Here is a 12103-nt window from a genome sequence, read left to right as displayed (position 1 = left end):
TATTTTTTCCAGAGTTCATAGGTGTCAGGATGCAGTTTAATTATGGATTCATAACTGTTAAAATGTTACTAATTGCTTAAGTGGTTTTGAGCAGTTATTGGAAGAAAAAGATCGCTTTTCTAAACAAAAGCAGCATTGTGGGGTCTCAAACAATTCACAAATTCCAGCTCAAAAAAATAAATTTGGACAGTTGGGGAACTGAGTATTTTTGCCACCTCAGTGCACAGCCCAACAGCAAAAAGAACTTTTGGCCATTGTGAAGATCTTAAAAGGGCATTTCAGAGTCCACTGTGGTGCTCACATTTTAATGCTGTGCTTTCCAATATGTACATTTTGGAGCAGAGAAAAGAACCTCTCAGATTCTTTTCCTTACTGTGTCATAGGAAGAAAATAAACTTTATGAAAAACACCATCTCCAGTGAGATTATAAGCAATGTCTGACTAGTTAAACTTACAGAGGACATTCCAGTAGGCTGATGTTAGCTGCCTTTTATTCCTAGCAGAAGGACTTTGGGATTAAGGGGAAATTATTTTATTCAGAGTATTCATTAGTTCATGGCCATTGATAATTGCAGCACTCATTGTTCTGCAACATTTTCTTTCTAAAGAAAATCTGTTCTTCCCTAGTATTGATTAAAGGTTGGGGGAAGGAAGAAAGGTTGTTCATTGCTCTTAATGGGCTTATTTTTTAAAGTCTTTTGATTGCAGGAGGTACTGTTACTTCCAGTTTGCTTGACCAAATACCCTGAAGGAACTGCTCTTTTGCTTGTTGGCTTGCTGGTTTTTTTGAGTAAACTTCAAGCTGCTGCCCTTTAAAAACAGAGCCCATTTGCAGTGTCTTAGTACTGAATCCAGTGGTTACTCTATCTGTCTTTCCTTAAAACACTGTTGCAAATCACTTCATGAGAGAGTTGATAATCGACTAATGCTCAAACATCAAGAATAAGAGGCAGTAGTCTTCTCTGGCATTTGCCAGTTCTAAGCAGAATTTTGTAATTCATGTTCATTTGATGCTTTTCTATATGTATGAGGCGTTTGTAAACATTCACAGTAGCTATGTAAAATGCAATCCAGTTTGACTTCCTCTAAGATCTGATGCAAGCCCTTTGTTATAAGGTATGGATTGTGTTTCGACTTCATTTATTGTCAGTCACTTTGACAAACCACATCTTGGAAGAAGCTCATGCAAATCAGTGTTCAATGCAAATCAAGTATTGAGGTAGAGATTTTGTCCTGTCTCCATTTGCTGCATGCCCAGTAAACATATGCATTCTAGGCCATTTCAGGAGGGATAAACTAAGGAAAGAGCTCCACGGGTACAGTTGTGGAGAGCTGCATGTCATGGAGAAGAGGCATGCAGCCAAAAGGGTGGTGCCCTTTTGGGCATAGGGGATCTCCGGAGGTGCTGCTGCCAGCAGCAGGGCTGCCTTGAGCCAACAGCTTCACCACACTCTTCTTTGCAACCCCACTCTTACAGGAGTTTTGGTTTATTTTAGGCCAAAGAGCTGCCGACATTCAAAGACAATGATTTTATTAACGATGGCCAAAAGATTCATATTGATGAGAATGACAAAAAGATGTTCCTTGAGAAACTCAAAAAGGATGTTGAGGTAAGAATGTGCCTGTTTACTTCAATGTGATTAAAATGTGTGGCAAATTACAGATATCCCAGGAAATCATACCTGTAAGTCATTGATGAAAACTCTTGTTTATAAGTCTGTAAGCATAACTGTTTTAAATGAAACACAATTTAAACTTTCAGGAGTTGATCACTGCTTTTGCTGATGTCATAAATGCCTTGCTGCCAATAGCTGATTGCCATACATTGTTCCTGCCTTGATGATGTGATGTTAACATGATGGTACTACTTAGTGCTTAAGCGCTTTACAAGCCTAGTACTTCCAAATGCTCCCGAGAGAGGTGAGTGTTGTTAGTTGTATTTTACAGGTGGAGGTGCACCGGAGCTGAGGCCATACACAGACTGTTGTCCACAACATCCCCCCACTCACAGCCATGCATGTCTTATTTCATATTAGAAATCCAGTTTTAAATCATTCTTAGTATCACAACAGCAGAGTGCTTCAGTAATTTGTGTACAGCAGTTGGATTCATTATCATAATGTAGTCATTTATCTTTCATACAAATTTGTAATTGGCTGAATATAGTAAATACTTAATAGAAAAGTGTTACTGTATGAATTTAATGTAATATAACTGATTTAGTTCAGCTAATAAAAGAAAATAAACATCAGACTAACTCATTCACCCAAGTTGAAAATAATTTGTGTATTTTTGTACTAAACACAGTATTTTGCAGCTTTATACTCAAAGCCTAAAATTTGTTTTCAAGGGAAGGGCACAGACTTGGAAGAGACTTGATAGCAAAATGCGTCTGTGAGTTAATAAGACTTTCAGCTATTTCTGTCAGAAGGGCTCTATGAATTGACTTGTCTAGTTCTTCAGATCTGTATCTCATTAGCTGCACAAAACAAAATACTGTTACTTCAGAATCTACCCAATAATTTGCTTTTGAGTAAGTCGAACTTTCCATCATAGTAACTGAGAAATTTATGGTGGTGATGATGATGAAAACATAAATCTTTTGTGAAATATCAATGTGTCTTTAATTTGTATTTAAAGTATTGTGCTGGAAAACTGCTCTATGGATGTTACAGCTCCGGAGATAAGTTTATTTGGGTTAAAATTTTTGCCCTTTTAACATGAACTGCTGTTGCTGTCTAATGCTTTTACACAATGAGTAGATTGCAGATAATATCTTAAGAGTGTGCAAGGAATGTGGAAGATACTTTCCTACCCCAGGAACTGGATTGTGTGTGATCTTCTACACCATTGGGAATATAGTTACAGATTCCAGATCATGTATTTAAAATTTATACAGAGAATTGTTTAATATCCATGTAAACCACCAGTGGGAAGTGGCTCCTGATTTTAACAATGGCAAGCTGTTCTTTAACCTTGTTTTTCTTTTATTGGTTCTTTTGCCCTGGTTAAATATACACACTGATATACACACTTTGTACCCAATGTGTAAACGCTCACATTTCGCTACAATGAAAAGAAATACACAACACTTAGAATATGATTATCTTATCACATAGTATTTATAGTTACATATATTATGGAATAGTATTCTGAGCTATATTACTTTATATCTGTTCTTGTTCGTCATTAAGTTTTGTTTCTATGTTTCTCTGTATATTGCTTCTCTATTTCTCTCATAATCAAGTCATAATGTCCCCTTCTCGTGTTCAAACACAAATACCTATTGCTGCTGTTTGGATACAAATACCTATTGCTCTGTTTTCCCGCCTCCTGTGTGGTGTCTCACGTGTCCTAAGAAAAGGCATGTATTTTTTCCCTTTTAAATCAGATTATCTTTTCCTTGCACTGATCTCCCTAAGTCTTTTTGCTGTTTAGCAGTAGCACACTTTTTTACAAGAGCCGTTCTCTTCTAATTTGCAGTTCACTCTTTTTTTCCCCAAGAGTCTGTTCCCTTTTGTACTGTTCTGTATGAGTATTGGTAGAATTTTTTCCTCTGTTTACCAAGTGCCTAATGATATGCCTGGAGTTCTTCACACCATTGCCTCCAGTCTCACCTGTTCATGTTGCATATTGTTGTACGTCATCTCTTCAGACTTAGATCTCTTCTAGTCTTGTGAAGAGTCTTTTGCTTTATTATATTGAAATCATTAAAAAACAGTTTCTTCTTTCTTCTTAAAACCTCAATCTCACAATGTTTCTGCTAGTACTAGAATTTAGAGTCACTTTGTTATCTCTGGTTCGTCTCTTTTTCTCAGAATCAGGATTTTGACAAACTGTAGTTTCTCATTACCTAGTAATTTATACTCACCTCTTTCATCACCATCACTATCGCTGTTCCAAAGTCTGGCTTAAATCCTTTCTTCCCTGATCTGCTCTAACTTCCTTTTTATAATCATTTAGAGTTTCTAAAAACTGAAATAGTTTTTATTTTCAGCCACTTTCTCTGTATACCATAAGCATGGACTCCACAAGTTTATACAGCATCGTTTCATGTCTTTGTGGTGTAAAACTTCATGGCTTTCCACTGCAAGAATATTTGAACACTTTTTCATGATTCTTTAATGAGACTTAAAAGGAAGTAAGGGGTCAGATTCAGCACCAGATCAAAGCACACTGTACGCCTGATAGCATAGAGTCTGGTCTGGAAATTGAGTGCTGTGTGCAGTTTTGGGCACTACAAGATAAGAAAGGTAAAAGGCCATTAGGGAGCATCCAAAGGGCTACAAAGATGGTGAGGGTCTAGAGGGGAAGCCATACCAGGAGCAGCTGAGGTCACTTGGTCTGTTCAGCCTGGAGGAGACTGAGGGGAGACCTCATTGCAGTCACAACTTCCTTGTGATAAGAAGTGGAGGGGCAGGCACTGATCTCTTGTCTGTGGTGACCAGTGAGAGAACTTGAGGGAATGGTCTGAAGTTGTGTCAGGGGATGTTTGTTTTGGATATTATGTCCAAGTATTCCAGAGGGTGGTTGGGCACTGGAACAGGCTTCCCAGGGAAGTGGTCACAGTATTAAGCCTGGCAGAGTTCAAAAAGCATTTGAACAACGCTCTTGGGCACATGGTGTGACTCTCGGGGTGGTCCTGTGCAAGGCCAGGAACTGGTCTCGATGGTCCTTGTGGGTCACTTCCAGCCCAGTGTATTCAATGGTTCTAGCTGAAACACAAGACAGGAGTGACTGTCATCAGCTTGCAAGCACACTGGTCTTCACTACACAAAAAACTTTTTCCTTGAGGATTTTGGGAGAGTGGGCTACAGTATAAGTTTCAACTTCTCTGTGTGCTGTCACTATGTCTTAATCAAATACCTCTTTGCTAGCTTTATCCCTTAATCCTCTCTTTTGCTCTCTCTTAGAAGTGCCTGTTTTTCTTAACTGATGACACCTTTGTGTACCTTCTGTCTGTAAGTGGAGCTTGTGTTTTTCAGTGATACTGATAGATTGCTTATTATCACTTCCTAGTTCCTTGCTCAGTTAAAACTCATGGACTACAGCTTGCTGGTTGGAATTCATGATGTTGAAAGAGCTGAACAGGAAGAAGTAGAGTGTGAAGAGAATGATGGTGAAGAGGAAGGTGAAAGTGATGGGACCCACCCCATTGGAACCCCTCCAGACAGTCCAGGAAACACGCTGAACAGCTCACTGCCTTTGGCTCCAGGGGAATTTGATCCAGCTATTGATGTTTATGGAATAAAATCCCATGAAAGTAAGCAGTAATAAATGTTTGTGTGTTAAGATGGTTTGATTCTTGCATCAGAATCCTAAAGTCTTTACAACCATGTAAAGGCAAATGTAAACTGCAAAATAGAAGTTCACTTTGCAGAAAAGGAAATTTGCTCTTTGGTGCAGCAGAAAGCAGAAGATTCTTATAATGCTTAGGTATTCAGTTTCAGCAGTTCTTCAGCAGTTAGTTCATGGGTTTTTCATCCCTTTTAGGAAATCTAGTATCTATAATTGTTCCTTTTCTGGCAGATAAGATATCACTGTTAAATACAGTCTAGAAAGAATGAGAAAAGCAGCATTCCAAGTTATATTTCACTTCTTTGATTGCTTTTTGAAAATTTGTACACTTGTACCCAATTTCTGTGTTCCAGCTAAGAAAGTTGTCATATGGAGTGTGTAAGAAGCCTGAAACTGGGTTTGATATTAGTGTGTGAAACTAAATGAAACTAGTTACCTGTGGCTGTTCAAGACAAGAAAGTTATCTACTTGTTTGTTTTTTTCATAAGCTTTGACATGAATAAATACAAGGTTTTATTCATAAAGAAAATATGATCTTATTTGTTGACCCAGAAGCATTACCTTTCAGATAAAACTTTATAGTTTTTACACAAAGGAAGATGAAATCCATATTACTTTAACTAAGCAATAATTCCTATTTCTGTATGCTGGTGTTCTATTTTACAGTAATTTAGGGAGTTTTGCATTTTATATGAATGCAGTTAAACTCTCAGTTAAGGACAGCTTGAGCCTGTGGTCTTCACAGATCTTGATTCTGACTGACATTGACCTGTCTTAGATTGAGTCTTATAAAGTCTCCTGTGTTAGAGGGAGGACTCGTTACTAAGATGTTTCCAAAGTCATTGTTACGGCCCTGTGTTTGCCATTTGCAGATGCACCTAGGAAGGAAGTATACTTTATGGCCATTATTGACATTCTTACTCATTATGATGCAAAAAAGAAAGCTGCCCATGCTGCAAAAACGGTAAAGCATGGGGTAAGTATCTGGTTGTCTTTTTCCTCTTACTCCATTTATATTCATGCATTTTTGTTGCTTAGTGTCCTGATATAGGACAATTCAGTAGATCTAGGGAAAGGGCAAATAGATAGAACTTTTTGCTAGTTTAATGTGCAATAAAAAAGTACAAAGTAACTGCTACAGCTTACATACTGAGAGTGGAACTCTTTTTTCAGCCATGTGCATAGCTTTCTTGCTCAGAAAGAGCTCTAGTGAGATGCCTTTTTAGGACTTTGTCCTAAATTTGTGAGATGCAAACAAAACTGTTCACCACACTATGAAAACTGCCATAAATCTTATTTCAGATGCAGGACCTTAGTGATGGTTTCATTATTTAGGACAGCCTGTTGAAAGTTAGTTCTTCAGCATATAATGTGGCTCACTCTACAAGACTTCTTCAGGGAAAAAAAAAGTATAATTTGCAAAATTCAACATAAAATGTACATATTAAGTACTCAGAGACTGTTCAGTGAAGACTACTGTTTGAATGCCTTGAATTTATTTATTTTGACTGAAATTCTCCTTAGCAGCAGACACCAAAGAACCATGGTGAAACAGCCCAGTTTTCTAAATTAATGATTTATATCTACCATTATCACTCCTGTGGTGATTTCAGGTTCAAATTTCATGAACTTTTTAAAAAGAGCATATTCGTTCATGAGGCTAAAATCCCTTCTCTGTCCAAGTATCTAAAGGGTCAGGGCATGTGAGGAGTTTTAAGCAAAGGGCTCAGGGCTTTTTATTTACAGTAGAGAATGATGTGACCTGCACAGGCCTGTAGAAGGTGTTTTTTTCCTCTCTAAAACAATGCTCTCATTACTCTCTGCTCTCAGGGCAACTGAAAGTTGATGCAGACCATATGCAGCCATTATCTGGCAATTATTACTTAACCTTGAATGTAGCAGACTTTAAAAACTCACACTTCTGGCTTAAATAAGGGATAGAAATAGATTGTGAATAACAACTATGATTATTGAAGCTGATTGTGATTTGAACTTACTGCAAAACATTACTTTCATACAACCATTTTGTTTATTTTGCTTTCTCCACCCTTAGCCACCTGATGCTGAAGTTCATTCATTAATTGCATGCACGCAATTTACCCCTTTTGGTAAACAGGAAAAATATGAATAAAAATGTGGCTAAGGCTCTGTAAACCCCAAATAAAAATATAAATTAAATCATTACTTCATTGAAGTAGCAATTGTACAGCCTATTCAATTAGTCCAGGTTTAAAATCATATATGTTGAAAAAATGTTAATATCTGTTACCATATATTTCAAACCAGGTTATTTAACATTCAGATAACAATATATGTTACACAAATGTTGACATGCCAGATCTGAGTATGGTAATTCAGTCTTCTCTATATGAAGGCACTGCTGCTCAAGAGACCAGAACCTGTTGGTGAATCAGTGGATAGCATGGTTAATTGTGCAGTAAAAATTCATATAGGAGACTGAAGTACAATGAAAGTAAAGAGAAGTATGGAAAGTAAAAAGAGTATGTTTCAGAAATGGAGGACAGGTGTTACAGTGGTGAGAACCAAAGTATCACTGTATTGGTGTGAACCCTAAAAAGGCATCGGTAAGATTCTGCTTGAGGAGCATTACAATTTGTATTTCTGGTATTCTGTATTGTCTGGTTCTGAGACTACACATGAAATTTACTGTAACACCCTCGGTGACAAAACATTAAATAAAACACTGGTTCTTCCTTCTTTCCTCTCCCCTCCCGATTCCCTGTATAGGCTGGTGCAGAAATTTCAACTGTTAATCCTGAACAGTATTCAAAGCGATTCTTGGACTTTATTGCCAACATCTTGACGTAACCTATCATGTTACATAGGACAGACACAAGACCTGGGGACAGCAGCAGTGGCTACAAGTGTAGGGAAAAAAAGGAACTCAGAGAAGCGCTCATCTTGCAGAAAGCAACCCCTTTGTTTACATCTGCTGGCAAAGATGACTGAAGTGGGGTGGAGTACTCGCTTTAACAGCTGCCTGATATTCCCAGCATAGTTCTAGCTATTTCTGACTCTTTTGTGTGTGCAAAAAAAAAATTTAAAATAATTTCAATAAATAGAACAGCTTACTCAGAGTGCACTGTGACAGATACTCTGATGCTACCAGCTGAAACGGAATAAAAATGAGCAAAGAGGTGTGGGGTGGGGGTGGGGAAGAGTAAATGCATGTTAAATCTACAATATTGATATCAAGTTGTAAACTGTGGATCAGTTTATATTTTGAACTAAAAAGATACATGACAGTATTCTTCATGATGATGATGATGATGATGATAATGACAATAATAATGATCTTACTGCGAATGTTACACTTATACCCTGCACACTGGCACTCCTTAAAAAAGCAGCTGCAATAGCCCTTGGTGCCAGAGGCTTTTCCCATTTGGTTCCTAGCAGTTGTGGTTTTTCCTTTTTTTATCTCCCTCTCCTGTTTTTGTCTTCTTTTCAGCACATTGCATCAGGAAGTTGAGCCTCTCAGAAGTCTGAGAGCTGGCATCTCTTATCTTACAAAGAGCTGATGTAATTCATGCTGTGTACATTTTTGCTATAGTAAACTTATGTTAAGGGAAAACTTTGCTTATTTCACTTTGTTACCTGAAGTTTTCATTTGTTTTCTATTCTTGCAATATAGAAACTAATAATGTTACAAGTGTAAAAAAAGCTTGTCTGAAGAAGCGCATAGTTTTGGGCAATAGTAGCTCCATCTTTCACCCCTCCTGAAAGATGTGCACACTGATAGAAATTCCATTCACTTGTAATTTACTGGGAATTTGAAGTTTAAATGCTTATGTTGTACTATTGAAACAGCGGTATTTTATTATAGATTATCCCTCTAAAAATGAACCCTGAATTTTACTGTTTACATTATTAGGAAAGCAGGGATATTTCTGAATTTCAGAGCCGTGTACAATATATGACTTTTGAGTTTACATGTAAAGTTATTTTGCAGTACAAATGAAGTAATCTTTGTCATCTTCCAAGAGGTAATGTGCAGTAGTGTACTAAAGTGAATGTCTCGCTCACCTTCGTGATAGACTCTTTTACAATAAAATAAGAAAGGATATTTCAGAGGGATTTTTCCCAGGATTGTCTTTCAGCATCAAAATTACCTGTCCTACCATTTACTCAAGTTTGATTGTATAGTACATTGCCTGAAACTGTGCTGATCATGTTTAACTTGTTTAAAATTTTTAAACAACATTGTATTCCTTCTCCTCTTGTATTTTTCCCTGAAAGACTCCATGCTTGAAAGAGACAAATTTACATATGCTTAAAAGTTTATCTACTTATACACTGTGCTAAAGCTGTGCCTTTAAAATTTCTTTATTGAAATTGTTAGATTTTGTAGGCAATGTAAGAGAAGTCAAACCTCCCCATCGTCGTTTATAAGTGGGATCAGGAGTGCCAGCATGCCTTCTCCATAACTAATGTCAGTGCTGTTCAGCCTGCAACTGTGCATAACTTACGTAGTGGTTTACTTCAGAGGAGCCTATACAATAGCAACCCATTACACTCTCTTCAGCGGCCAAAGGCAATACTATCCCTGTTGCTGTGTACTAATTTTTTTTCTCCTTTCCCCAACCTTTCCCACAGGATTTTTTGTTATGTTTGACTTAGTGATGTCTGCAGCACTGTAATGTATGTGTATACTTTTGTATTGTATGTATTTAAATAAGTTGGTACTGTGGCTTGATTTTTTTTTTGTCCTCTCCCTGTACACCCTGGTTGTCTATGTTCTCTCCCAGGTTTCATTTTCTGAAGCATTCTGTGGCTTCTGAAGGTATGAGGCCACAGGGAGACCCTCAAGTGAAAATAAGGTACACATACTTGGAGTACATACTTAATTGCGGCCAACAAGTGTACATTTTTAGACCATTTTACACATTTACAGTGAAGCATTCTTTTTGTCTGTGTAGCATTTTTGTCATTCATTCTTGTTGATAAACTGTTTATTTGGACAGGGCAAGGAAGACTCATTATTGTGTATGTTAGTGCTTAGATTACACTCCAAACATGAGCAAGGCTTTATAAAATAAAGCACTTTGATGACTCACTAGGTAAATCCTTCGTTCTTGTGTTTCACCTGTGGTTTTGATCGCTTACAGATGGATTTTGGATGTTAGATGCCTGTATTGCAAAGGGAAAAAATAAGACAAAACTTAAAAAAACCTGGAGTAACTTTGCTAACTGTCATCTTATGCTAAACCAGTTTATTTAAAAAGTACTTGGGAATAAGCCCAAACTTTCATGGGAAGGAGGGAGGGCCTTCTAGAATTTCAAGGCTTTTACTGTCAGAGCTTTCAGCGCACGATACAGACTGCGCCGCACATTGTGGGTAAATGACAGAAAAGTGTCTTTTTGTCTTTATTCTGACTTGACTTTTAATTCTTTTAATACATTTGTCACTTTTCAGTTTATTGCACAGGTGTAGCAAGACAATATTTTCAGCAGTATTTTTACCTGTAAAATACACGACTGAATTAATGATAAGGTAGATATACCCCAAAGACAAGGGGGCTGAGGAGAGCTATTCTGTTAAAAGTAGGTGAAGTGATAGAGAGGGGAGATATTCAGCTTCTTAATTACTCACTTAATGATGTCTCTAGTATTAATCTAAGGTTGTACTTCACACAGCTGCTCCATCTGCTTAGGGTTTAGTGTGAACGTGGTGCTCAAGGAATGCTGCTCAGGTTACGTGGACCATTAGCCACGGTGGGCAGCAAGCAGCTGCAGGACCTTGTCTTTAGCAGAAGTGTCTATATGGCAATGTATAAGAAAAGAATATCTTTTGTGATGAAGTATTTTCTCTCCATCTCACCTGAAGAAAACCTGAAGGCAGTGATTCCAGGTAGGAGATCCAACTGGCTTGTTAATGCAAGAACCGTGACAAAAGAAATATTTAAATTAAAAATTCTTGGAAACAGTAATTTTTTATGTCAACTATATAACGTAAATGTATCATCTGAATTTCCAGCTCACTCCCTTGTGCCTGCTTCTTTTCCAAAGTAATACTAGTTAGCAAGTGCCTGCATGGAGTGGGACCGTTGCATTCTGATGGCCTCATACCCTGCCTTTATCCAATGTCTACTCTATAGGTGCTGTCCATTTGGTTTCTTTCAAACACATATATTTAATGGGGAAAAAAATATAAAAGCAGAGAGCAGTTAACTTAAAGGAGAAACCTGTTTCATCTCTTTCTGTCTGTCCTGATTTCTCTATGGCAGGAATTGCTTCTGGATAGCAGCATATCCCTTCCAATACCAAGTGGCAAAGTCCATTCATGTGATATTAAAATCATTAATAATACCTTCCTTAAAACTGTTAAAAAACAGGTCTGGAAAGGACTCGAAGAGGTAGTTATAGTCTGTCCCAGAGCAGTTCAGCTGCAGATAAGCACTGGTGAAAACTGGGTTAATCTTTCTCAAGGAGGGTAGGTACATGACTTCCCTGTGCCATCCCCTCCCATGCCTCGCTAGCTCTATCATTAGAAAGATTTTCTTCTAAAATCTTACCTGACTACATTACTACACTTTAAGCCTATTAATATTTGTTCTATCTACAGTGGACCCTGAGAACAGTTTATTCTCTTCCTCTTTCAGTTTCTCTTAATGTGATCCTGCCTCTATGTACCGAACAGTGTAAATATTAGCTTTTGCACATATTAAATTGAATATTCCCTTTTCTTATTTAACAAAATGATCAGTATGGCTTGAGTGAGGCAGAATGGCCTATTCCATTTTTTGTAATGCCTAATTTAAAAAAAAAAAAGTTAAAATGGTGC

The 12103-nt window shown here is 37.5% G+C and overlaps 1 protein-coding gene across 4 annotated transcripts in view; it reads left to right on the top strand.

Moving 5' to 3' along the window:
- Positions 1 to 10384, top strand: part of PIP4K2A (phosphatidylinositol-5-phosphate 4-kinase type 2 alpha) — a 107121-nt gene extending 96737 nt beyond the window's left edge. For all 4 annotated transcript variants that reach the window (XM_051802472.1, XM_051802474.1, XM_051802473.1 and 1 more), the window contains 4 exons: positions 1497 to 1610; positions 5020 to 5263; positions 6171 to 6274; positions 8047 to 10384. In XM_051802472.1, the coding sequence (XP_051658432.1) occupies positions 1497 to 1610; positions 5020 to 5263; positions 6171 to 6274; positions 8047 to 8127 (543 nt within the window). In that variant the 3' untranslated portion in view covers positions 8128 to 10384. The remainder of the gene's footprint in view (positions 1 to 1496; positions 1611 to 5019; positions 5264 to 6170; positions 6275 to 8046) is intronic.
- Positions 10385 to 12103: the final 1719 nt, after the last annotated feature.

Source organism: Manacus candei, unplaced genomic scaffold (assembly GCF_025592945.1).
Source record: "Manacus candei isolate 608988 ecotype Guabito, Panama unplaced genomic scaffold, ASM2559294v1 h1tg000056l, whole genome shotgun sequence".
Classification (NCBI taxonomy): domain Eukaryota; kingdom Metazoa; phylum Chordata; class Aves; order Passeriformes; family Pipridae; genus Manacus; species Manacus candei.
Note: the sequence above shows the minus strand (reverse complement) of the source record. Positions and strands in the feature narration are given on the sequence as shown.